General features: G+C 46.9%; 3 protein-coding genes and 1 non-coding gene across 15 annotated transcripts in view; 1 reads left to right on the top strand and 3 right to left on the bottom strand.

The window, feature by feature from the left end:
• Nucleotides 1-2954, bottom strand: part of LOC118514511 — a 62443-nt gene extending 59489 nt beyond the window's left edge. For 2 of the 7 annotated variants that reach the window (XM_036061452.1, XM_036061458.1), the window contains exons 1-2: nucleotides 2857-2954; nucleotides 291-801 (exon numbers count right to left, since the gene is read on the bottom strand). The gene's annotated coding sequence lies outside the window, so the exon portion shown is untranslated. Of the gene's footprint in view, nucleotides 1-290; nucleotides 818-2849 lie in introns of all 7 variants that reach the window. The other 5 variants (XM_036061456.1, XM_036061453.1, XM_036061457.1 and 2 more) reach the window with 5 other exon arrangements.
• Nucleotides 2955-8853: 5899 nt separating this feature from the next.
• LOC118514928 lies at nucleotides 8854-9052 on the top strand. The gene has a single exon (XR_004906903.1). It is a non-coding gene; the product is annotated as a small nucleolar RNA U3 (small nucleolar RNA).
• Nucleotides 9053-9163: 111 nt separating this feature from the next.
• LOC118514549 (4-coumarate--CoA ligase 1-like) lies at nucleotides 9164-11638 on the bottom strand. The gene is made up of 3 exons (XM_036061540.1): nucleotides 10465-11638; nucleotides 9896-10397; nucleotides 9164-9813 (listed from the first exon to the last, which is right to left on the bottom strand). Exons 1-3 carry the CDS (start codon nucleotides 11127-11129, stop codon nucleotides 9370-9372), a joined length of 1611 nt encoding a protein of 536 aa, XP_035917433.1. The 5' UTR covers nucleotides 11130-11638; the 3' UTR covers nucleotides 9164-9369.
• Nucleotides 11639-13487: 1849 nt separating this feature from the next.
• Nucleotides 13488-26619, bottom strand: part of LOC118514522 (centaurin-gamma-1A) — a 160472-nt gene continuing 147340 nt past the window's right edge. For 5 of the 6 annotated variants that reach the window (XM_036061494.1, XM_036061492.1, XM_036061493.1 and 2 more), the window contains 7 exons: nucleotides 20453-20594; nucleotides 20240-20374; nucleotides 17090-18427; nucleotides 16756-16995; nucleotides 16563-16680; nucleotides 16119-16476; nucleotides 13488-16036 (listed from right to left, as the gene is read on the bottom strand). In XM_036061494.1, coding sequence (XP_035917387.1) covers nucleotides 15773-16036; nucleotides 16119-16476; nucleotides 16563-16680; nucleotides 16756-16995; nucleotides 17090-18427; nucleotides 20240-20374; nucleotides 20453-20594 — 2595 coding nt within the window. In that variant the 3' untranslated portion in view covers nucleotides 13488-15772. Of the gene's footprint in view, nucleotides 16037-16118; nucleotides 16477-16562; nucleotides 16681-16755; nucleotides 16996-17089; nucleotides 18428-18672; nucleotides 19661-20239; nucleotides 20375-20452; nucleotides 20595-26619 lie in introns of those variants that run through there. The other variant, XM_036061497.1, reaches the window with a different exon arrangement.

Below are 26619 nucleotides of genomic sequence, written 5' to 3'. Positions count from 1 at the left end.
CAGACTTCCGCGAGACAAACACACACGCAAGGCAACTCACTTACAATACTGTAATGGTATTAGCGTCGCCTTAATGTAGTTCTATCAAAAGTCGTTTGCCCGTATGAAGGGCACAGACCCAAACACACACACACACACACGCATGAAACAAAACAAAAACATCAACAACAAAATGCAGACCCTTCCCTTTACTATCATCATCGGCACACCGAGCACAACCGATCCTACCTAAACACGGGGAAAAAGGGTGAAAACTCTCGATTCGAGACTGCCAAGGTTAAGGAACTTACCGTCTTTCCCGCCGTTCACATAAAACAGGTTTTTTGTGCGAATTTTTCCTTCGCGCACCAATCTTCGGGACTCCCCGCGGTCTTCTTCGGGTGTGCAGTTTCGGTGCTCGTTTTTTCTTTTTTGTTGCGGTTTTTAGGCTAACAACGTAGTCGATAGGATTAAATTTACTTTATTCCGTTTTACGAGATACCACCACCAAAACTGGACCGGGAGTAACAGGCGGACTGACAGTGGGCCCTTTCTCTTTCACGTATCACAACAGATTTTTCGAGCAAACTTACTTTTTATAGTAAAACACACTAACGGAACACTTTCACACACAGACACTCACACAGGCGGAATTAGCACTGTTTAATCCTTTCTTATGCGATGAAGACTCCAGTTGAACTGTGCCCGTTACAGGGCGGTTACAGCAAGAAAGGATACATTTAGCGAACATCACCATAGTAACTGTAACTGGCGCCACTCAACCACTTCAAGAATTTGTATATGCAATTTAATTGTTGTTTTCTGTATTTAAAAGAAACTTTATAAGAATAATATTTCTCTCTAAGAAGTATATTTACTAGTCACAGCATTTTTAAGGTTAAAGGAAATATTCCGGGATCCGGGTTCGTTAGGGATCCGAACAAAAACCTTCCCACAACACAGTATGCTGGGTGACATTTTTTGTCCACAGATGCAGCTTCACACAGACTGGCAACAGACACACACACACACTGGGGCATCTCATCTCTCAGAGACATTTGCACGGCCTTCTTTTTCGCATGTACTACATATTCGTATATCTACTCGATCTCGATCCATAGAGTATGGTTTCTTTCGCGCACCCTAGCTCAAGTATCGAACAGAAACAGAAGACAGACGAAACAAAATACTCCCCGCACACTCACACACGGCACTTACACCTACGGATGCCCTTAATTGTATTCACTTCCGCATTGGAAATTGCGCCATGTGTGCACTGCCCTTACTCAACATTTGGTCGCTTCTCGCGTGTGTGAAAGGTGCGCTACTTGCGCCGCTCCATAAAAAAACCCGCCACCACACCCCACCCCTCCTCTCGCTCGCAGCTTTCCCACCCCACATGCCCAACCCCATCCACCGCACAACCGTCAAAACAAACATGGAAAATGTAACCCTCCATGTGTGTGTTTGTGTTTTGGACGCTCCCGTTTTTCCTTCTGTTTTGCTGTTACTGTGAGAAGGGTTTTAGTGAGGAGAGAGCGCGTTTGTTTTGCGGCAAGATGCAAACGCTCGATGCGCTACAGAACACAGCCACCCTTCGGAGGAACACTTTCGATTTTATTCGAACTTAAACACACACACACACCACCGCGGGGTTTGAGTTGGTGGCGTTTTGACATTTTAACATTTTAAAGTAGACGCGGACGAAGCCACCTCCGATGCACTTCAGACGGGTAGGAATGCGCTTTGCATCCTCATTCGAAGCAATTCGACTTTGCCTTCACGCACGCAAACACACTCTCACACCGATTCACTTTTCTGATCACACGCTGTTAAACTCAGCAAGAATCTCTCGCTCACTGTGCAGCGCCACGAACGCCCAACAACAATTCTCATCACCCTCTTTCTCATCTCAGTAGCAGCCGCTATCCACCAATCAGCCCCCTAACCACCCCAACCTTCTCAGCAACCTTTGGATTGAATTTAATTTGTTTACCATGCGTCTCCTCCGTTGGCGCTTTTTTTTTTGTCTCCGTGTGTCGAATCTTCTCGTGGGACCTCGTGGGTCTCGTGCGATCTTTGCAATAAATATCCTGCCTTTATCCCCACCTTTGCTCTACCTTATCCATCCGGATATGATAATTCTTGCCCGAAGTAAGACCGTGTGTGTTTGTAAGTTTTCAAACAACAACATCTGGTCCGAAAAGTCGGGGGGGGATGGGGATGGTCTGGGAGGGTTGCGCGAACACGCGCGCGTTTGAAAAATAGCGAAACAACAAGCTCCACAACCACACACGCACTTGGCGGGAATATTGCGCCGTTCGCCGTACGGGCTTGTAGAACACGGTAGAATCAAACACTCGCCCAAAAGTTATAAATTAAATTCGTGCCACTAATCCAACCACCAAACAGACACACATACACAGGTGCTGTGCTGTACTTTCGCCGTACGCTTGAGACGTGATAATGAGAAGACGGGACAGAGTCTGTCGACATTTCAAGATTGCTAGGGAAAGATGGAAAGAAAACGACGGCACCTTGCGTGCGGTGCGCGTGTACAATTGTACCATTATACAACCTCATATTTTATACCATCGGAGACCAAACTCGGTTGGGCTCTCTTACAACGCGCAAACACTAACCGTATGGTGGTGGGCTTGTTCAGGTGGGTGAATCATCTATGATCTGTTTTATAGAGAAGTGAGATTCTTTTTACAGAGCAGAACTCGTACAATTTTCACTAACTTTTAAACCTAAAATCACTCTTCGAACTCTCATTTTCCCCCTACATAATCTAAACTTGCGCGTAAAAATAATTCAACACTATTTCCACGTTAAACGCGCTTTCGATCATCGAATTTACCACTCACACTTTACCATTAACTATGCAACTGCGTACCGCGGCTGTACTTTTTAACGTTGTTCGCGCGCAGCACCGAAAAACGCACACGCGCCCGACACCGTTGAGAGCTGAGTTGTTTTTAAATGTAAATACGGCGCTCGAGCGCGGTCGAAGCCGCAGCAAAACAATCGAGCCGCGGATGGCGAGCAGTTTTCGAGCAGTGTGATGGTGTGCGTGTGGTGGATCGGCAAGGTTACGCCATGCCGGACTACACTGACAGCTGAGCGCGAGCATTTGTATGGCTGTCAAGCGAGCGTTGCGTGAGAAGAGTGAGAAGGCAACACTCACTCACTCGCGTACGGCTGTTGTTGTTTGCTTCCTGTGGCCGGGAAACCGAGGAGGGCTGAACGTATTCGGCGGTAAAGGAAAGAAATGATAGTTTTGTGGCTTTTACTGGCATTGTTTTGCGGGTTTTGGTGAAATACAGTACACGGTAGTGTTGTAGGTGATTTGTAAACATCACCAGCGGCATCTTAATGCTGAAGGAAAAGTGCAGCAATTAACAGTGGATGTTCTTGTATCTGTGGAGGCGGAGGATCTGTTTGGTACCAGAAGAACAGTTCGCAACTATATGCGGTGAGTATTTTTGTTTATAATCACTACATTCTACCTATTGGAGGATGCCGGTTGTCGATACGACATCGGTCTTTCACACGGCAGGACCGGGTTACGAATCCCATCCAGACTGTCTCCCGGAGGTAGGGCTGGCTATCCAGCTACCGGCATAATAAGTATCGCATTTAGTGGCAAGCGGACTGATCGCCCACGATCGATCCCGAATGTGATGTGGCAGGGCTTTCCCAACTTCCGGGACTAACATTGGCCCAAGTTTCTCCAAGAGGCTTAATCCATGGCTGGGTATAATCAAGACAAGAAAGCCAGCAACTTCATACCAGCGGCCTGGCCGTAATGTTATACGAGGTTTTTAGTGCCATTAGAAGGAAATTCTATTACCTTTTGACATGTTGTTAGCTTGGCGCCATTTCATATACGTAAAGCAGCGGGGTGCCTGTTTTGGGAGGAGATCGAATCCCCCTATCCACCTATTCGTTCTGTTGATAATGCTTTTGTTACCTAGCACAATAGTTTAGATCCTAATTGATTTACACAGTGAAAGTTCGAAGTGCATTTCATTCAACTTAGAGATCCTCTGTGGGTGGTCCAATGTCAGAAGAGGGGGCGGTCGGTTTCATACGGTCGAATCGCGTATCGAATCTCATCGAAACCGTCCCCCCATAGCAGAGACAATCATGTTAATCTCCCCGTAGCAGGTATCAATAAGTCACCTGGGTCACTTTTTAGCTACATTAGCCTCAATAACTCATTCATACCATAAGCTTTATCACTGGATTGTAGCTCATGTAGGACTCGTACAATCAGTGTTTTATTGTACCAACTGTTAGATGGCATATTCCATGTATGGAAGCTTCGACAGAGGCTTAATTTGTTAACTCTGGGAAGCGTTTTCTAATTGGATTACACTTCTTAACAATAACAGAAGCACAATTATAAACCATGTGACTACCCGTGGCTTTTTGTTTTAAACGAACTTATTCCAGGTAGTCGAACATATGTTCGACCTTTACTCTTCCTCGTCCTTGGCAGAACAACTACGCAAGGGTCTCTGCGTGCCATTTCTGGCTCTGTGTGACTTGTCAGCCCTGCGTACGGAGTACTGCTAAAGTACGACCTTTACCAACATTTAATACTAAACTAAGCACAAGTGATCACTGCAGATGGTATTTGCAATCATCTTATTTCCCTCGAGGTACTGACCACATGTCCACACTTTTCATCACTTTACAAGCTAAATCAATTTTTACATACACGTTCGAAGCACTCTAAACCGTAACCTATCACCTATTCTCTAACGAAAGTACAGCGCGAGCCGTTCTCGAGCCTTGTATGTCTAACGCGTCTGCGATACATTTGCCATAGGAACGCGCACGTGAATCATAGTTTTATATCGCTCGTTTATCGAGTCATACGCTCACGGCTAGGATGTTTACAGGAAGTATAGTGTTCGATTAAGTGCTAAAGATTTGTCACCTGTAAAGCGAGAGATAGAGAAAGAAAAATTACGCACAATTACTAGTGCCGGCTCACTAGCTCACTGTAGAAGGTCAAAGATGCAGTCATGCAAATACGAATCCCACTGAGCATTGCAAGGTGAACCAAGAAACCTGTAAAGAGTAAGATATTGCCTATTGGACCTCGATGTGTGTTGCACCAGGTCAAGATTGTTCGATCAAATGTGTCCTGCTCAAATACCACGTCACCATGGGAATAAAAGGTTCTCTTGTATCTGATGGTAATTAAAAGTGTACCCACACGCACACCCATCTGAATCTTGGCTGTGTGCCATTCCTCGGTCGATCGTTGTCGTTTAAGCGCTATCCTTGACGCTTCGATCGATACCATCGAAGAAGATCAATTTGACAAATGAAACACATGGAAACCGGTTTGAAAGTCCAACGATCAAACGCCTGTTGAGTGTTGCTGTACGGTAACATAAGTTATGTATCGATGGTGTAAGTTTTAGAAAATTTCAACATTTTAAAACAACATTCTCCCTCACACACTTAAGCTACAGATTTTGTTTATCCCCAGTTTAAGGCACCTTTCGCTATCCATCGTCACACCACGGAGGGTACAAAACTCTAACCACACATGTGAAGCGTAAATTAGCCTGCCGTGGCGCGCTTCAGGGTAGGGGGAAAACATAAATTAGCGATCACACACCGCGCGGGGCGTGCATAATAATAGTTTTGTTTTCATTTTTAGCGCTCGGTGTGACTTTGACTTTTATGCAAATCCTCGACCAAAGCGGGGTCGACATTTTGCTCACCGAAGTAACAACACCCTGCAGTTTTGATAATGGGCAAATGGTGGTTTGTGAAATTCAATCAATTCATCCTCGTATGCGACCTTCGGATGGGGATGGGGGGGGGGGGGGGATTTGGGGGGTGTTAATCGGACCTCCAAGCTATGCCTATTCTGGTTGTTGAAAGTTGTGAATGAAACCCGCACCAGAACGGGTTTAACGGTCGTGTGAGATGAAGAATTGTTGGTGATTGAAAATTTGCATGATACCCGGTTGGATTGATGGTTGGAATTTGTTACCTTTATATTTAAATCTTGAAATGGGCTGGCCTGGTGGTAGAGGCGACAGCAGCACTGGTCTTCATACGGCAGGACCGGGGCTCAAATCCCATCGGGACCGTTCCCCCGTAGTGAGGACTGACTATCCAACGACGTGGTATCATAAAGTCTAGAAGATCGTTGGGCCAAGAAGAGAGAGAAAGAGAGAACTTTTAATCTTGAACGATCAACGATCTGTTATCTCATCCGGGTGAGGCCAACTCGGAAGAATCTTTTACTTTCTTCTGATCTCTTGTCACAGAATTCTTAATGAAAATGGTTGACACGTGCTTGTTTAATGCTTGTTTGCTGCACGTTGCAATGTTTAATGATTCAAACGATCATTCTATACCGCCATCAAACGGACCATAAAGTTATGCTCCAAAAGGAAACCCCATCAACAGGGAAAAGTAGCTCTATCCTGGCATCTTAACTTAAGCCGGTTTAGCAACGCAAAACTGGTTTCAGTACATGCTCGGTTTTGTTTTTTATTGTGTATATTAAATCTTCCCACTTGAGTCCAGGAACTGGAAGGATTTTTTGTACTCCCGTCCAACTGTACACTCATTTGCTTATCACATTGGAAAGGAGGCGACGTTACTTACCAGGAAAAAAAATCAAACCCTACCAGTCGGTGAGAATAAAAAACACCCGAAAAAAAAAGAACTACTATAAACCCAACGCCCGATCGCCGCCCTCCTTTTTACGGTGGTAGGCCAGGGATAATTGATCTCATTTTTTAGGTTTCAGTTGGAGAGTTGTTGTTGTTGTTTTTTTGTTTGGTTTTTACTTGCGTTGGTTGACAAAATATACACCCCTGCGAGCAGTGTCATAAAAGTTGAACGGTTTTGGGGTTGGGTTTTAAATGATCAACTTTCACCGGGCAATCGCACGTTCGCCGGTGTTCTGGCTATCCCGCCGCTGGGGTGATGTAAAGCGTCTGTTAAGCATCGCATCGCTTCTGTAGGGTGACAAACTTTATGTCTTAAACTTCTATGGTAGGGTAGTGGTCGATAAGGCAGGCGCGTTGACGAATTGGGTTAGGTTGATCGCTGTGCAGGTTGATAATTGCACGATTAAATGTACATTATGCAAAGCAGGTGGTCGCACCAGACAAATTGGCCAAAGAGAACATTTCTCAGCACCGATCTACCGCACAAACATATCTTGGACTTGTTGCTAGCAAATCAGTCAGTCCTTCACTAATCACGCAGCATATCGAGACGAGTTTTGTTTCGTGGTTACGGTGATCCAATGTCCCGATCATCGGGGCCCAACTTGTTTTGAACCGATAAAAAATTGTACTCCAGCCATTATCAGCTCATTTGCAGCAGCTATGGTCAATTTGTTCAACTAACAGCTCAACTAACAAGCGAAGAAGTTGGAGATTTTCTGAACTGAAATTGCATTGTGAATCATTTTTTTTGTCTGGTTATGGCCACCTAATAATGGTATACAACAATAGTTGGTGAGAAAAGCCGGAATTCGGCAGTCTTGTTTGGCATCGTAATAGTTCATGGATAAAATGAACATGCACTATAAAATCATCAATTGAAGCTGTTTGAAAGACAGGTAATTATTCAGAATGAGAAGGTTAGCGGGGTTATATAAAATATCTTTCCAGGCTCCTAATTCGCCTCAGGAGTGGCCTTTACATTTTTCTGGTAAAATCTTAACCTTTGGATCATTTTCAATTTATCCTTGGCGGAAGAACATTTGATCGCCAATTCCTCAATAATGATCAATAAATGCCATGTGACATGATCGCAACCTTTGTGAAATGGCGTGGTTATTAAGATATTTTCAGTAATGTTTTATTAATGTTGGAAGCTAATATATTAGTTAGTTGAATAGAATGTAGTATAATTTTTAAGCAGTACCTGTCCGTAGCGGAATCGGATTAAGTCATCAAACTCATCCCGGCCATCTCCTCATAAGCAGGACTGAATATCCAGCTATGGATAATTTCTTGTTTGAAACGTTTATTCATACAGGCTTTCGGTATTTGAGCACTATGTCGTCTCTTGTACGGATAAAATCGAGTATTACAAGTAAAATTAGAAGACTTAAAAAAATGGCTCATTTTAATAGTTTTCAAATTTTGCTGTAAAACACAATCCCCAGAATGATTGGCCTCCCTCAGAATAAATTTGGCACAATTTTATTTTATAGAATCATTCTTTATTGTTTTTTTAAGGAACTATAAGAACTGCATTCATTAACATGGTTACTGACTATCCTCACGAAAAATTGGAACAATAATTTCCATCCAGATAGGCTCATAACCAATCAAACTCTATAAAGAGATCGCTGCACAACCAAGCACATTTACTACAGAAAAATGTACGTAAAATGCTCCTATTTAAAACCTATTTATTTAATTACAACCCTAAAAACGATTCACCTTGCCCACTGTGCAGAACACTTACACGCGCGTTTCCGCAACTGAACGAAAGCGACATTTGTAGTGTTCAGCCGCACGAGCGCGCATTTGACAGTGCAACCACGTGGGGATTCTCGGTATTGTTTACAACAATAAAAACGTGTTCTCGGAAATGCGCGAACAAAAGCCATTGTACTGAATTCTAGTAAAAGGCGTACTGATGAAAAACCTTCCCATTGTACGGTTCCATATTGATCGAACTGTTTGCAAATCGATTCGCTATGAAGTGCCGCGCTATGTTGGTGTGCCTTTTGAAGGGAGATAAATGGTCGTAGCTTGAGAGTACGCGTTGGGTGATGTTTGTAGCGTGAAACGGTGGGTAAATGCGCATCGCTAGAGGAACATGCGTGCGTTGAACGGGGGCTTGTGGTCGGGTCGTTGGTAGGGTAAGACTGTGCTTCATAGGATCATTTCTATAGGCAAGTTTTCATTTCTACTGAATCAACAGTAGAGCTAATTCAACCCACGATGATGAGGCGAAGTGGCTGTACTGGAGCGTGAAATTGTCGGAGTCGACTTCGTCCCTGACGTGTCGTTCTGAGCTTGATGATCGTATCCCTTGTAAGGGCAGACACAATCTGAGTGGTGTTTTCAATAAGTTTCATTGCCTGATCAAAATCTAATTATTTATTTCATCAATAATCGTTATCAGAGTCGATATCTTATATATATTTTAATGATGCGATTGTTACGAAATATTAATGATCAATATTTTATTTATTAGATTAAGCTTGTGCTGATTATGGATGATTATGAACGCTGTTCTTACAATATTTGTAGAGTTTTATTCATAATGCTTTAACCTGGTTATTAATCTCGTCGTTACGTATTTAAATATATCAGTAATCACTCCCCGTCATTGTCACGGTCTCTAACATTAAAGTTGCCCCTCCCTATCTCCTCTCTAGGAGGCAGCCTCGTTGTTGATCATCTGCTTCACCACACGCCGCACGATCTTGCCGGACGGCGTCATCGGGAACCCGTCGACGAACCGCACACCGCCACGCAACCGCTTGAAGTCCGTCACCTGTCCGTCCACGTGCCGCACAATGTCTTCCGCCTGCAGCGCACTGCCCGGCTTCCGCTCCACCACAGCCAGCGGCAGATCGGTCGATCCGTCCGGCGATGGGATCCCGATCACGCACACCTGCTTCACGCCGTCGATCTTCTGGATGACGCTTTCCAGATCGGACGGCGACACCTGGAAGTTGTTGTACTTGATGATGTCCTTGATGCGATCGATCACGTACAGGCTGCCGTCGGCTTCCATGTACCCGATGTCACCGCTCCGGAAGAACCCATCCTCGGTAAGCGCATTCTTCGTCGATTCCTCGTTGTAAAGGTAACCCTGTAGGGTGGGGGAGGGAAGAGGAACACGTTGCACTAATTGCGTCTCTTTCTTTTAGCGAGATTGCTGGCTCGTGTCTTACCAGAAACATGTACCGATAGCGTAGTAGCAGCTCACCGGAAACGCCCGGCCCAACCACTTGACCATCCTCATCCACCACCCGGCACTCGACGTTCGTTGTAAGCGGGCCAACCGAACCGGGCTTCACCGTGACGTCGTTCCGGGTGATGAACCCTATCTCGGAACTTCCATAGATGGATCGCAAGTGCCCGTTTGGGAGCAGCTTCTGAAGCCGTAGAATCAGTTCCGGCGGCACCATGGAACCGCCGAGCTGCCACTGCCGAACGCTGCTTAGATCCGCCGTGGCATGGCGTGGATGAGCCAACAGGCCGGACACGTACGACGGCGGTGTAAACAGATTCTCGATGCGATACTTTTCGATCAGATCGAGCAGAAGGTCCGGCTGGTACGGTTTGCTGGTGAGGACGCGTGGTCGACTGTGCAGCAGCGAGGTCATCACCGCAAAGATCCCGGTGGCCCAGAACAGTGAGCTGAAGTTAAAGATGGGCCCGTCGGAGATTTCTCTGCAAAGGGCGGAAGTTTAAGCGAGTTCCCAATTTTTTTTTCGATGGCGGAAATTCAACTGCTTACGTGGAAAAGACCGTTCCGTCGATGAAGTGAGCGTGGGACAGACAGACACCCTTCGGCAGTCCAGTAGTTCCGGAGGAGCACAGAACCATCGCGAGCAGTTTGGTAGCATCGCCGAGATATTCCGCCCGGAAGCTGTTCTCACCGTCGATCGGTTCCAGCAGCTCATCGACCGAACTTCCCCCCACCGTGGCCTCACCCATCACAAACAGCTGTACCTTCGCGCGGATTACATTGTGTGCCGCTTCGGCCACCACCGCGTAATTGGCCGGATCACAGAACACGAGCGACGATTGCGTTTGTTTCATCATGTGTTCGAAATCTTCCCGCCCGAACACCGGTGCCAGTGGATTCACGGCCAACCCCAACACCCAACAACCGATCAGCACCGGCACCACATTCTCTCCATTTGCACAGGCGAGACTAACAAAGTCACCACGCTTGTAACCAAGGCGACGAAGGTTCAGCGCGACGCGTACAATGCGTAGCTTCATTTCGGCGCACGTCGTCCGCCGGCCAGTGTCCGCATTTATCTGTATCACCCGCTCCGGGCAGCGGGACATCGAATCGAGCACGATGCGGCCAATGCCGGCGGCTGGATTCCACACCGAAGGTAACCGTTCACCGTACCAAAGCTTCCGTTCGGCATCGTAAACACTTTGTGTCATCTTTCTATATTGCAGCGTGGAGCTGGAGCTGAAACTGGAAGCCTTACACACACAGCACCGGTAGCAGATTGACTGATCGAAAGATTGTGCGGAACGGAACCATATAGCCCCGAGCGTATAAGCGCAACAGTCACACCACGACTAACAGACAGACATCGGGTGAGATCTGGCGGTCGGAAATTGGCTTATCAGCTGTGAGATAGCGCCATAGACAATCGGACAGCGAACACCCCATTGTACTGCAAGTCATCTCCGTCACAGCGTAGTGCGTAGAGGTTCTAAAGTTTTGCATCAGGAGATGTGCATAATCAAAGTCACCCATGATCGGGTTAGCTAGAGAGAGAGAGAGAGATAGAGCGGGATAGAACAGTAGTGACGTTGTGTTGTTATTGAAATAATCTAAGCATGCCATCATCAAGCGCTGAGAAGGGACCGGAAGGACAATTATGACCGCTTGTTTGCGAAATGATAACACGAGGTTTGTTGATGAGGGAGCCGCATGATAAATTGCCAACAAGTTGTTTGTGTTGTAATATTCTTGATTAGCGATGAAATGATCCGAGGCTTGAAATTGATAGGAAGAAAACGTGACTTCTAGTTTGCCTCCGTTTTGTTACAAAAACGAGTTAAATTGATGTTTTTAATATTATAGATCGTAACATAACTTTGCCAGATCCCATAGTGTCCCATGATCTCCTGTTCTCCCGATGAGAGCAAAAATAAATCGCTTTTAGACTCACTGTGTTGGTCATTTGCGCTCGTTACTGATTATGCGGGAGTGAGAGAGAGACATTCCTATTCTACGCTTGTGAGAAAGAAAAGAGCCAAGCACCAGGATAGAATCAGCACAGGCGCTGCTACCTACAAATTTAGATGCTCTCTTGGTATCGCCCACGGAGAATCGCTTCGTTTGAGCATTCGGATTCGAACGACGCTCGTGCGACGAAGGCACACGAGAGAGAGAAAGAGAGAGCGAGAGCGCCCGTGACAGAAAGAGATCGCACACTACCTCAGGCACAGGCGCTGTTACCTCCACATTTGGATGCTCTCCTGTTGCTCAGCGCCGATTTTCTGACAAAACCGGACCGAAACGGGATTACGCGTTTCGAACTGCGAAACCGGGCTCGGAGCGAAGGAAAAATAAATTGCAGCACAAAGATGCAGTTTTGGGAGGTGTTTTGGAAATTCGGTTGGGGATTTTGTCATAAAAGGCTACTAATTATTTGGAGATATTTCAAAAATGGAAAATTAACCTGGGAAGATCTTTATTATGAAGAAAATCTGGCAAAATTATAAGATAAAAAATAGTCATACGATCGTTTCGTTGAATTTAAAGCCATTTAGGATAACGAAAACTCCTATGAAGGAGCTCTTTTTATATCCCAAATAGCAATAACTAATAAGAAGATAGACGGGAAGCTATTTTCAACTACCGAAGGCTTTTTTTTAGGAAGACCCGGAGCTAGAAATTGCAAAGACCGGGACACTTTTACGTTACGGTAGTTCACCAAAGGATCCAGTAAACGATATAACACCTTGGATTAGAGGGATTTACGAGGTGAAAATCAGAAACGCTGCTAGAACTGCTAACAAACACTGCATAACGCAGGGATAATGTACAGCTAGGGCGACCCAGACGTGGGGCTAGAGAGACCGACCAGATCCTCCGAGCGCCTTCTGCAAACAGATAAGTAAGCTAAATCAACGACTAAAATAATATAATAAACCAGAACAAAAGACTCGAGAAGGCTCCCCCTCCCCCCCATAGAATCTTTTGTGTGCAGTACTGTGGCCTGTCATTTTTATTGCACAGTGGAATTTTTGTATGGTCATAACTCGTTTGATAAAAACATTGTGTATTGTTCCCTATTACCGTTACTGGACAGCGAGTAGAGCATAATAATATATATTGTAAGAAGTGATTTGGAATGTTATTATTCTTATTTCTCCTCCTTTTCTGAATATCTATGCCCGTTAACAAATATCCATCGAACCAATGTTCCGTTACAGTCTGGGAACACCGTGTGTGTTGTATCAGGCTTGATTCGTCCCTTCTAGCGTGACCAAAAATTATTACGTAGCTCCTGTAAGCCAATATAATTGGTCAGGATAGAGGGAGGGGGATTTAATCGAATAATAAACAATATTTCATTCGACTTTATTCAACCAGTTTTGACCACACTGAAAGCACACTGTGAAGCTTTCGCAACGTGTACTGAGGATTGCATACATTCAGGCGTAACACGTATAGTGACGAACAAATTTTGTCCGGGGGGGGGGGGGGGGGGGGGGTGAGGGCTTTCTCGAGTCTTTTACCCAACAAAAAAACACGCGAAAAAAAAAAACAAATCGTTTAGCTAATTTTCATCGTATCATCGTATCGTATATTTCCATCTGTCCACGACGCAGTCTGCCGTGTTGTTGTACAAGCACAGTTCCGTTCAATTTTCTCTGTCTCAAATTTGTAGTTCGAAGAATCCTCCTATCGTCCCTTTGCGTAATTCACAGAGCCTGCACTGTACCGGCGCGATACTTCTTCTGCTTGTATGTTGGTTTGTGTGTATGGGAGAAAGGAGGTCTGGTGCTTACTACGAGGTACTAGCATTTTTCCCTTCTACTTGCTGCTGTCTCTTCCTGTTTTGCTTAGCTCACTTCCGCCTCAACGCATTCACACAGCTACTGATAAAGTTTTCCACTTTCCTTATGTCCTTTGTAGTGTTTTTAAATTTTGTAACGTGCAGGGTTTGGTTTTAGTGTAATAAGTTTTCAACATATGCTCTTATTAGCTCTCGTCTCTATACTAGTCTATAATAGCTTTTGCTGTGGGGATGCGTAGCGGGCTGCACGCGCACCACCACTACGAAAAAACCGGTTAAATGGTTGTGAAAAAACGCTCTCGCTATACTACTACCTACTAGCACAGGTGTTCACTATTATAAACTGTCGATACTTTAACGTGTGTCTACAGGGAGAGAGAGCGAGAGAGAGTGAGTTGGGCTTTTACCTCCTCCTTACTTCTTGTTTGTTTTGCTTTGTTGTATTTGTCTGTTTCTGTTAATTGCTGTGGTGTGTATTGCTACTACTTCTATTATAATAAACTCCGAACGTTTTCATGTTTCATATGCATAACTCTCCACGGGTTTTGTTTCTCTTGTTGCTCTACCATGTTACACTTTCTTCACACTGACACAAGACACAGAAAACTTGTACATTCTCGTCTACCTTTTGTGGGGTGCACAACACAGCTGCTAATGGAGAGGTGGTGGTGGTGCTGCTATCTGCCTGTCTCTGTGTGTTCGATTATGTGTAGCTATGTCGTCTTTAACATTGCGTCCTATACTACCAGGGGGGACAGAGCAAGAGCGAATATTGCATTCAAAATCGGCACTGCGGATGGGAAAATACTACTTCTCTCTCTCTCTATCTTTCTCTCTTTCATTCGTTAGTAAATCGTAACCATTTTGGCATGTATAGATTTTCTTGTGTTTGTTTTGTTGGCGTGTCGAGACTACTGTTTCCGGGTGCTTATACTATAATGCTTGCTTTATCTTGTATGACGCTAAACCGATCTGTTTGTTTTTTTTCCTTCCAACAATTGCTACAATGCTACTAACAAAAGAGGTGTAACTAAACCGTATAGTGTAGGAACTACCCTCTGTGTGTGTGTGTCCTTCTCCTTTTGCCAAACAGGTAGGAAACGAAACAGGAACTGGATAAATAAAACAAGAACGTTGAAGGCAATGCTTGAATAAATAGTTTTGCGTACGACACAAGCGCCTCAACCACCTTCTCCTCAAATGAAGGGGATAAAGGTTTAAAAAAACTCAGTTTCCTCTAGAATCCTTGGTCCTAGAATTATGCCTCATCAGAATAGAATTTTACGCTCCGTGCTGCTGCTGCTGCTGCTGGAGAGCCACCTTCACGCACTCCGGAGCTTTAGTGTAATTTAGCCAACTAAAATAAACCTCTAATTCTTATCACGCGAAAACAACCATTATTAAAACTTAAAAACCAGGGAGGAGGAGGCAGGTGGTGATTCTTTTCTCTCTTTGCTCGGGAAAGAAAAAAGACCAATTTAAAGCTAAAAACTAACACCATCCTGTCTAACCTATTCAAAAGGGTAGGATCATCCACTTTTCTTGTAACACATTTACACGTACGAATAGACGACAGTGGCGAGAGAAAAGGATAATATCGATCACCGTCTGTTGCTCCGTGTGCCTTTGGCAAAACAACGAGACGACGCTATTAGGATAGAAAGACAGTAGGAAGAGGAAGCTAACTTATATGTACACCAATACAAATAGTTATATGCGCAATTTCTCTAATTTTGGAAACCAAACAACACAAAACGCTTCTGCTACTCGATACTTTAAAAACGGATCACAACAGGCCAGAAGGGATATTGGGCGCTAACGTACCATCACACTATTCCGCCTAACGCCTTCTTATCGCCCACCTTTACGCACGCACACACAAATAAGCGGAGGGTAATTCTGCTTAAGGTTAAGAACTAAATGTACATACGGGGTGGGGTTCTATACATACAAGAGAATCTCTTCCCTTCTCACGCGTCCGTCTTGAGAGATTGCGTTCCTCGTAATTTTTCTATAAGCTTGCTATACACGTTCTTAACCGCTCGCTCAGATCACACTGGAGGAAAACTTTTCGAACGTTGCCTGATCGATGGTTTCCCGCCGGCGGGGTAGCGTACCGCTGGCGGAGAACGGTGCCGGATCGGTACAGCCGAGGCTGGTCAGCAGCTCGACCAGGGCTTTCGTCGTTTCCACGTTCACGTGATGGGGCGAGTTGGTGGCCTGTTTCGCGGCGGCAAGTGAGTTGGCCGCCTTGGCGAAGGTTAAGCACGAGCGGCCCTCGCTGTCCACGTGCTTCAGGTTAGCGTGATGCTGGGAATGAAAGCAGGTGGAGGAAAAGGAGGTTAGGTTTAGAATTTATTTTGCGACATTAGCCGAGTCGGCCCTTACTTACCCATATCAGTAGCTGCGAGATGGCGAGATTACCGATGGCACAGGCCAACAGCAATGGCGTCCGGAGATCACGGTTGCTAGCGGTCGAGTTGATATGCTCGTTCGAGGCGTTCGCCAGCAGGATGATGATGGATTTCATGTCCGACCGTACCACGGCTTCGCAGAGCTGCTGTCCGATCGGAGGGGAAGGGTTAAAGTGGGGCAGAAACTCCTTGCCTTCGTACTTGCTCCTGATCCACGCTTCCTTCTCCTCCCGGGAGCTGGCGGGCGTGGGTTTCACGCGACCACGCGTGTTTGCTTCCCAAACGGAGTTCGCTAAGCTGTTGCCGATCGCAAGCATCACACTCAAATGGCCAGGACTACAGCACGGGAATAAAGGAACATGCATTAGAATCTTGTTACTCGGGAAAGATGGTCGGACTGTTTCAAACAGGGAAATACTTACGGCCACTCATCCAATCCCAGGGATCGCACCTTGCTGATGTGGGAACCCAAGTTGCGGTGTACTCCGGAACACTCGATGCACATCAGTACGCCCAGATTCAAGCTAGCCCACTCGGGATCTGTAAGACAAGCGGGGAGTTTCAGTTAGCATTCTCTTCTTTTTAAACAAAGTAACACCTAGAGCAGCAACTTACTTGGTGAATCACAGTCAACACAGTAACCGTTGCCAGGGACACGGCTTCGGATGGACTGCATCGACGCGATATCGCTCGGGTTCAGTGGTTTCGACTTGGACGACTCGATGCCCTGCAAACTCTTGAAGATCTCCTGCTCTATCACCGACACCCACTCATCGCGTTCCTCCGAGTTGGACGCTTCAAAGTGCCACTGCTTGTTGTCTAGCGATACGATGTAGAACTCGAACCCGTCGGAATCTGTACAGCGTGGAGCAACGAAGAACGAAAAATGAATGTCAATGTCAATGAATCCTCTCCTGGAGCTGATGTTTGAAGATATTCCGGCACTTACCATCATATTCACTGTTCTTCCCCACGCCACTGCTCTTCATGCGTCGGTGACGTTTCTTCACGTTTGGCGTTTGCGCGTCGATCTTGCTGCCTCCTCCTCCGGCACCGGTCGTGTTGCTGCTACTGTCACAGCCCAGGAAACCCTGCGAGTTGCTGCTACTGATCACGATGCCCTCATCGCCGCTGGTTTGCGAGTTCGATTTGACCGGTTCGCGCAGCGTATCGAACGCCGTCAACAGCACCTTTTCCGTGCATTTGCGATCCTTGGCGAGCGACAGTCCACCGATGCCTTCGGTAAGACCGTTCGAGCTGGCCGTAGCCCCGCCATTCGACCCATTCGTACCGTTGGTGGACGACGACGCCTGGGCAGCAGCGGCGGCCGCCGCCGTTAGTGCACTGTTCGTGATGATGGACTTGGTGCCGCGGGGCTTCTGGCCCGGCACTTTCACCGTGACGTACTGCAGCGACACCTCCTTCCCGTGCACATCCTCCATGTAGTCGTGCAGGGACGGATGGTACGTGAGCCGACCGTCGTCACACAGCGTGACGTACTTTTTCTTCCACTCCTTGTTGAGCGACTTGCTGCTGCGCTTGTACAGATAGCCTTGCTTGATCGGGATGGCACGTCCGGACCCGAGCTCGCCGTTCTTGATCTTCTCCTGCTGCTGCTGCTCCTTCTTCGAGGACGACGGGATGAAGAGATTCGATCTTCGGCGACTCTTGCGGGACGTGGTCGGTGTTGACGTTGGCGTTGGTAGCTCTTTGCCATCCTTTCCGTCCTTACCGCCACCGCTGCTGCTGCTGTCCTTCGCCGACATTGCGGACAGTCCGAGCGGTTGCAGCGTGTCGATTGGTCCGCTCGAGACGGGATGGGTCGGTGGGACAAACTTTGCAATGTTGTTGTTTTCGTTCGTCAGCGCCAACAGTGCCTGCTGGGAGGTTCCGTGCGAGATCGTGCCCCACTTCTGCGTGCCACCGCCGTTTGCACCGGCCACATTGGAGTGATGGTGGTGATGCTGTGACTCCGCACTGATCAGCTCCTGGCTGATCTTGATCGGAATGTGATGGCTCGAGGCGGACAGGACGTGATGCCGGTGGGGCAGCGTCATAGTGCCGCCGGCGGAGTTTTGATGATTCTGGGGATGTTGTTGTGGCTGGTGGCTGGGCGAAGAGTTGCTGCCTAGCTGCGGACCACCGGAGAACCCATTCGTGGGACTAGGAACTGACGGGTGAAAGCTGGCCACACCAAGCCGCGTACCTTGGGGCGTAGTGGGCCGTGAGTTGGTTGGCGTTATCGTTGATCCGGTCGAGAGACGCTGCTGGACGATCTTCTGACAGGCTGCATAAGTGCGGCATGGAACGAAAGCGGGGGGAAAGAGAGAAAAAAAATAGGGAATTAACATTACAACATGCAGACCTCCTTGCGCGATTGTGTCACAAAAGGCAGATGTTCCTGCGAACGATCATTTGCGAAAGCACACACACACACACACACGCACTCGCTTTTTATGCTCTGTACAGAGCGTGTGTTAACTCGTTTTCATCGAGGATGCTTGCGCCGTAATGCAAGAAAGTAATAATTACAGTATCTTCGGTAGAAAGGCATGGCGGTGCTGGTGGTGGCTGTTGTTTGCGGTTTCGGTGTTAAAGCTGCTGCACCAGCACCAGAAACGTGGTGCCGATCGTCGCCGACCGTTCCTCCACCGTCGGAACTGTTTCTAGCGGATGCTGCACTGGACGCTTTTTCGAACATAAATGCGGCAAGTAACGTTTAACTTCCACTGGGACGAAATATAACCGCTTCCCTAGCTTTGGACACGCGGGCTAGACGAGTCTGTTTGGCACTGTTCCTGCTTAGCAGCACCGAGCTCACGCGTGCTTCACCAAGGCAACACACAACACAGCAAAAGCACTGGTGCTCTGTGCGAGCTCTGGCACAGTAGTAGTAGGCTGTTTGCTGCCTCCGGAGGCTTGTCCGTCGCGAGAAGAGATGCTGCTCGTTCACCGAAAAACTCATCGAAATGAACGCATCGAAGAGCGCAAAAAAGGAAACTGACGAAAATGGACCTCCGAAACACATCAAAAATAAAAGCCCAAGAAAGAAAGAACGTGAGCATGGGATGAGAAGAGGCAAGATGATGATGATACTGCACACCACGACGCACACACGCCGAGGCACGACGACGTTCGGACCGGTCCCGCGAATGAAGGAAAAACGGAGGCTCAAGAACGTGAAGAGGCAGCATAAAGCATAGCACCTATGGAAGAAGGGAACCAACATACACACGCCGTATGGTGAGCATAAGGGCACGGTAAGCTCGCAGGACGAGAAGATGTCCCCGAGGAAAGGGGGAACTGATATACAAGAGAGGAAAAAAAAAACATTACCACCACTACCACCAACCATCCCATTCGGATGGACACGCACACGCACAACGCTGGGTTCTACGAAAATAATCGGCAGCCTCGGCCAGGCTGGGCTTCACGATTAGACGAGGGCCAGGGCGTTTGGGCTTTTGTTTTGTTTATGCTCTTCCTTCAGCAACGTCGTCGTTGCTCCCTATTTCTTTCCCACTTTCCGACTGGATGCTTCCATCTCTCACCCTTTTTTCCAACAGCTCACGCGGCTTACGAAAGCTTGCACACGCTGGTCCGTTCGGTTCGTGCCGCGTTTATGTTTACGCTTCTTTTTAGGCTTCTTTCGGCTGTTTCTTTTTGTGCACCAAATCGCTGCTGCTGATGCTGCTTACCCTAGCTGTTGTTGATACGCGGAACGAATTGCGTGCTTGCTTTGTTGTGCGCGCGCGTGTATGTGTTGGTGATGGCGAAAGTTTTCACCACCGACCACCAGATGGCGTGACGGTTGTGTTATCCTTGCGTTTGACAGGTCCTTTTTCAAGGAAGGGGTAGGCCAGTCGCAAAAGGCCTTTTTGTATGATGGACAAAACTCGTCGAAGTAGTTTTTCGTAAATTACAGCGATTTCGCAATGGATATTTAAGAAAATATAATCCATTTGTACAGGTGCGTTGGGTTGAGCTTGTAATGAGCACATTACAAAGAGAATTTCCAAAATATCAAGTTAAAATAAAAAAAGTCCTTTCGCTTGTGGGTTGTGTCTTCGCTATCGCCTAACATTCCCATTACACCTACCGTCTTGAAATACTCGTTCCACGTTCAGTCCATAGGTGGCGCAGGTTTCGTAATAGGTGCACCGTTTCAGATCCTGCGCCAACTTCCGGGCTCGTGCATCGTCAATTACTCGTGGTGCTCGTTCGCAAATTCCATCTGAAAATAGAAAAGATTATAAATTTATCGGTATTCCGATAATATTGAAACATGCGCTCGATTCTGTCCTTAACCTACCTTGCGTTCCAACGAGAATAAATGGAATTTCGGCCGTATTACGGTGGTGCGCTATCCGGTTGTAGTAGGTGTAGATCGCATTGAAGCTAGACTCATTATCCAGACTGAAGACAAAGATTACCGCATCAACCCAGGCAGCGAACTAAAATGAAAAGCAGAGAAAAATAGTTAGTTAAATCGAAAGGATGCTCACATGCACCGCAGGACGAAACCCATTTTTCGTGATCATTATTAGGATGAAGCCGAAAAAAAAAACAAGCGGGTTTTGCAAATTTGCAATCGAACAAAAGAAAACCGGGACAAAAAAAAAAAACACACATAAACAGAATGTCTTACAATTGATTCGTCACGGTGAACCAATAAATCAAAACCAACTATACACAAACCAGACGGGTTTTTCTTTTTGTCGGGACGGTTTCGGGTATTTTCCTTCTTGCTGCTTGATAAATTAAAGTGCGTTACGATTTTGAGCGCTTTTTTGTGTGCAAAAAACTAGAATTTGCTCAAAAATGTCTCATAAACACAGGGAACCATCACAAAATCCCCCCGGGGATGTTTTAAAAAAAACGAAGCAGGAGAACATTTCGGTTCTTAAGGTTGCGACACATGGGACTTTTTTATGCCAAATAACGCTTTTTTTGCACGAGGAGGAAATAAAATAAAGCAAGGGAAAGGGAATTGCCGGAAATCCGAAAGCAATAGCATTTGCGCGGTGGTGCACCACAGTCCATTAAAGTTTGTTTTGTCGAAAAATTAACTCATTAGACCACAGCGCAGGGGGACACACACAGGGAGGTGACGAAAAATGTTTTTAAGAAAAATTGGAAAAAATAGTGAAGGGACGCACAGGGACGATATACAAGAAGCAGGAGAATTTCGTCCTCCGAAGGAAGGTGCACAGGAATTTGAGGCGGTTTTGTGCTCGGTTTGATTGATAATGTGAGATTTATGAGAAAATGGTTGAATTTGATAAACTCCCCTTTGGTCGGAGGGGTTTGAAATATTTCTTTTTTCTCTCTTTTTTGTCCGCAGACGAAACACAGTGTGTAGTGCGTTAGTTAAAGTCTGACGATTTCCTGACAGGGAGTGCATTATATTTTGCTTAAATCAACTACAACCGAGGGCCCCTGTTTTTGAGCGATTCTCAGACATGCCGAGGGACGACGCCTTAATGAACTATTTAACAGAAAATTCGGTCTTTAGACCAAAGTCTGAAGGTGTGCAGGAAGGAGGACAGGAAAAATAAAACAAAAGCCAGACTCTGCATTCGATAATGGTGGGGAGTTTGCTTTAACGCAAATCGCAAATCGAGTACATGCTGTGCGAGAATAAGAGCGATGCCGCGTATCTGGCTGGCTGCAGCTGAAAATGACTTGTTTTAGAAATCTGACATCCAGACACACAGTCGGAGGTCGCAAAAAAGGACGCCAAAGAAGAACCCACATTAAAACCCAACCACATCGCAGCCAAAATATAGAGATATCCAGCCTCTCCACAGTGTGTCCAGATTTACTTTCCCCTAAAAGATTGACTTTTGCTCAAAACGGTGAAGGTGAATGAGCAAAATATATGCGGGAGAACAGCTACTTTTGCACAACAATGTTAGCCCTCTCTCCTAATAACGCTGTCAGCCCGAGCAACGATGCTTTTCACCGGCGAAAGTAATGAATGTTACGATTTATTGTTCTGTCCATTTTTTTGCTGGTACGGGAAAAAAGAAGAAGTAACAACAACATTATCTCCCGTAATAGCGCACGTGTTGTGTTCCCCGCGCAGCGCTAGTTGCGGCGCGACGTTACGCCACCCAAAACTACGCCTAATAGAGCTGTCAGCGAGCGAGTCGGTGCGCGCACCGTAAAACAACTGGAGAAGCACCGCATCACCATCCGCTAACGGGGCATTACCGGGGACAAGGGAGTAAACAACCAACAACCACCAGCAGCACAGCACAATAGCACAGAAACCCACCGTAGAGCAGCATGTTGCTTTTTCGAGAGTAGAATGTACACGGGGGTAGGTGTTGCGGAGGCCAGAGTTGCAGTAGCATTGGACCAAAAAAAAAAGAGGCAGAATTTAATCGACAGCAATACTGGCGAATGCCCACCTTAATGGCACCCGATTTAATTTATGGCGGGTGCTCGATTTTTGGTCTAGGTAAGGGCATTGCGCAAAGATAGTTGATTGTGACTGTTGCACTGCAGAGTCAGCGAGTCAGCAAGGGATTTAGACGCAATGCTTCTGAGAGGGATTGTTGGTTGGACAATAAAAGCGTCCACCAGATAGATTTGTTCCAATGTGTCGTAACTATTCGCACCGTTCGCTTTGGTTCTTGAGCCTCTCTCATAATAGGTGTTTCAACGTCCAACAGTAAGTGCATGATGAGGTGACACACAGCGATTGCACACGAGCACATGAGGGTACAAACAACTTTCTGTATATTTATAAACTACCGTGACTTGCAGCACGATACGGGCGCAGATTTCACTCGTTGGAACGGATAGCGAGCTGTGAGCATCCAGAGCACAGGCCCAGGCAGGCAAGATACTTCCTGATGCTAAAACTGCGTACACACAATTGCACTGTCACCAACGTGCGTTCGTTCACTGGTATGTCAAAAGTTGCTTCTCTTCCGCAAACACGTTGTACACTCAAGGACACAGATGATCCACCTTTTCTAAATGCTAAAATCCAAACCGAACCATGCGCCGGCAAGAGTCCGCACGACCAACGAGTCAAGTCCGAATGCGTCCAATTCGCGTACTGGCGAAAAGGACTCCGCTGGAACCGCTCGACTACGGCGTAGGCAATGAACTTGATTTGTACACGGCCCACCCTCGCACCCATGTGCAGGTTACAAAGTACTACAACCCCCCCCCCCCGCCCGTTTTTCTCCAGCGCAAAACATCATCCACCAGGGGGGGACGTTGTCTTTCAGGCACAAGAACCTAGCTGCAGACGGAAGTTCAAGAGGTCGGCCATATAATACACCACGCGTTTGTTTTGGGGAAGACGCGCAGGCGCAACCAACCCGAGGGAGGGCGCCGGTGCTGGTAGCAGGGCGGCTGCCCATGAACCGGGTCCAAAATTCAATAGCAACCGTTGCGACACGTACGGGTACGGACTGGCGCGCACCCGAAGACGCGGCACTGCTACTCCGATGGAAGAATTTTGCCGACGGCTACACTTCCCTGTTCGTGTGTCTACCTTAGTCTACCTTTCGGGGGCACTTGGAAGTCGGTCGCCCGTTAATCACGCCATCCACCGCTGGATTTCGTTGCAATCTTGAAATACACTGTTGCGGAGCGGGAGCCCCCACCCCTCGCACAGACCTGGACAGGAGAATTGGGGGGAGCTAGGCTCTTGAGGCCCATATTTTACAGCTCACATTACCACTCAATGGCGCGCGCGTTCAGGTTCATTGAAATGGAAAGCATTCCGAACACGGATTGCTTGCTGGCCTTCGTTCGTTCTCTCTTATGCCCTCTCCCTCGAGGGAGATAGGGGTTGGAAGGCGAGTTTTTTTCTCCTGGTTCCTTACTTTCTTCGTCCACACGTCTTCGTATAATGTCGTAGACGACGGCTGCGAATTATGCAAACATGCACCTCACCCACCACGGGCAAACGCATCCTGTCCGCGCCAATTGCAACCCAGAAGAAAGCGCCTCATCCGCCGGGGTGTGTATGTGTGTGCGTTGTCTTTGCTGCATCCTGCGGCATCCACAGTAGCATAAATAATAAAGCTTCCAACCCAGCTGCCAACTAGACTGTAATTACCATTCCGACTCAAAAACTCCGGAGGCTTCGGCCGCAAACGTACCACCGGATGGGCGAGGATGACGACAGTAGTAGACGGGTTGGTTTTCTTTGCATTTGTAAAATCTTGCAGTCGCGTTGCTCCGTTTCGGCTCTTTGATTCGTTGTGCGCCACGCCACAACAGGGTGAAGCATAATTTGTACCAACCATCGTGTTTCGTTCTGCGACACGGGTTTTTCGCCATACGAGAGAGGGTGATCTTACTCCTCACATAGGGAGGGCAACAAGAACGAGCAGTGAAACGAGCCCCAGGGTTTTTGCGAAATATGAACCAACCGACGCATTATGACGTGAAAACCATCACCACCACCATCGTTAGGACGATCACCGCAAGAGCGTGTGCACACTTAAGAGTTCATCAATTGTTTGATTTAATTTTTCGGCTTAAATGCATACTCTGCTCGGTTCTCACCTGCCAAGCTCCGGGAAGGTCGGAGCGTCGACGTTGTGCGGCAAATGCACAATGGAAAAAAGGGGTCGGTTCGCATCGCACATCCTAAAGTGCTGATGCTTGACCGCGGGTGGTATCTCGCTTCGGTGCGGACTCCTTTGTGGCAGCGCTTTGATGTCCTGATGTCCTTTCGTGGGTAGTTGCGCACTGCACACCAATGGCAGTGTATTATTATGCAGTGGTTTTTCGATGTGCCACCTCCCTGCGCACAATGACGAAACCAGGAGGGGGGGAGATGCAGTGAGCATTTTATGAAGGTGTCTCTTTTTAATTTTTCCTGTCACATCGGTGCAAAACAACCGACTAAACGTGTTAAACAAAGCGATGCCTTGTGTGAATGTAGTTTAGACACTCCTTTGGATTTGTATTAAAAAAAACCGTTTTAAAGGTAATGATTTGAAGTTCCAAAAACTCTATGAAATCTCAGTCAAGGTTCAGAAACCCTCTGCTAATGAAGCGATGAATAATCTGAAACGACTTTTGACCGTAGAAATCGGAACCAAAATCAGGTCGACCGATCATTTCAATCGCTCCCCGTTCAACGACAATATTTACATTACAATCTCTACTGGAACTCCAGAATCAAGCACACACTGGCACACGATGCATATCCTTTTTATCGTGCTGCGCCGCTCGATGTCAGGCATGAAATCGGCGATTTATAACTCGATTTTCCATCCTCCCTTTTTGGTGATCAGTAAAGATCGACCCCTCGCGGCGATCGATCCATTTGCATTCCACTGCGATGATGGTGTCCCTCTATTGCCACCACGTTAAGAATCAATAAATCGTAACACAGATACGAAAACAACCCATTAGCGATTCAACTGCACCGGCGTTCGCCAATTGCAAAGAACAGTAAATTTGGTGTAACGGACCCTGTTGGATGTTCCGAATGCTACAGTTACTGTTGCGCCGGCAGAGGGTTGAGACTCCTGCGATCGAAACCCCTCCGATCAATCGCGCGAGTCGGACTAATTAGCAATTCAAATAAGGTGTACAACCTCCCTAATCCCTTAACATCGCGCCTGACTACGCGCACGAAACCTTCCCACTCCGGGAGGAGAAAGTCATTAAACTGCAATCGATTGCTTTTTGCGCCTCGATAAACACCCAAGTAGTAGTGATGTCGATATCTGGTTCGTATAATTGATTGCTAAGCGGGGTGGTGTAGAATCTCGCATGATTGTGCCAAGCGTCCGTTAGCGGCAGATCCCAATCCTGATCGTAAGTCTAGGAGCAGCTAGGCAGCCTGTGCCGTGACGCGGTGGTTTCGACCTGCATTGTTTGATTGCTGCGCAGAAAACTAACCAAGCCAGACCAATTATTCACGCACCTACCGTAATGGCGGGGGGTTTCGCGTACGGTCGTATGCAAATTTTTGCATCGCATCTCAACATTCCAGGTATCCTGGCGTATGCATCGATGAATTGCGAATTTTCCTAATGGCGATAGGCTTCGCTTCCCTAACGGACGAGTGGTATTGTTGTTTTCGGCTGCCGCCCGGGAGAAGATGAATGAAAATATTTGCAACAATTAGGTTGCAATAATGTTTTATTCGCATCCCTATTGCACCCTTCTCTCGGGAGGGAATAAGTAAAAAAAAGTATATAATCGAATAGATTATCCCCTGATAACTCATCGCCATGCGACGGTGGTGCGCTGGGAGACAGAAAGTGAATGGTGGAAAATCGGCCAGTCATGCTACCCCGGACGCACACAACATTCAATAGGATTCGACCTTTGATTGTTCTGACGGCGAATGACTTTTAATTGTTACAGAATGCGAAACATGCGCACATTGCAGTAATCAGTAAAGAAAGCGCCTTTTGTAGGGTGATCTGGATTGGAAAAAAAAACCTAAATTGCAATTCCACAGTGCAGCTGCTTTGAACGGAAACG

This window comes from Anopheles stephensi, chromosome 3, assembly GCF_013141755.1.
Source record: "Anopheles stephensi strain Indian chromosome 3, UCI_ANSTEP_V1.0, whole genome shotgun sequence".
Taxonomy (NCBI): Eukaryota; Metazoa; Arthropoda; class Insecta; order Diptera; family Culicidae; genus Anopheles; species Anopheles stephensi.
This window is presented reverse-complemented; position numbering and strand designations above follow the sequence as displayed.

Coding starts and splice junctions, on each gene's coding strand:
- LOC118514549 (XM_036061540.1), bottom strand. CDS start 11,129: ATGACACAAAGTGTTTACGATGCCGAACGGAAGCTTTGGTACGGTGAA. Junction 10,398..10,464: donor GACGGAACGGTCTTTTCCAC/GTAAGCAGTTGA, acceptor CGCCCTTTGCAG/AGAAATCTCCGACGGGCCCA. Junction 9,814..9,895: donor GCTATCGGTACATGTTTCTG/GTAAGACACGAG, acceptor CCCACCCTACAG/GGTTACCTTTACAACGAGGA.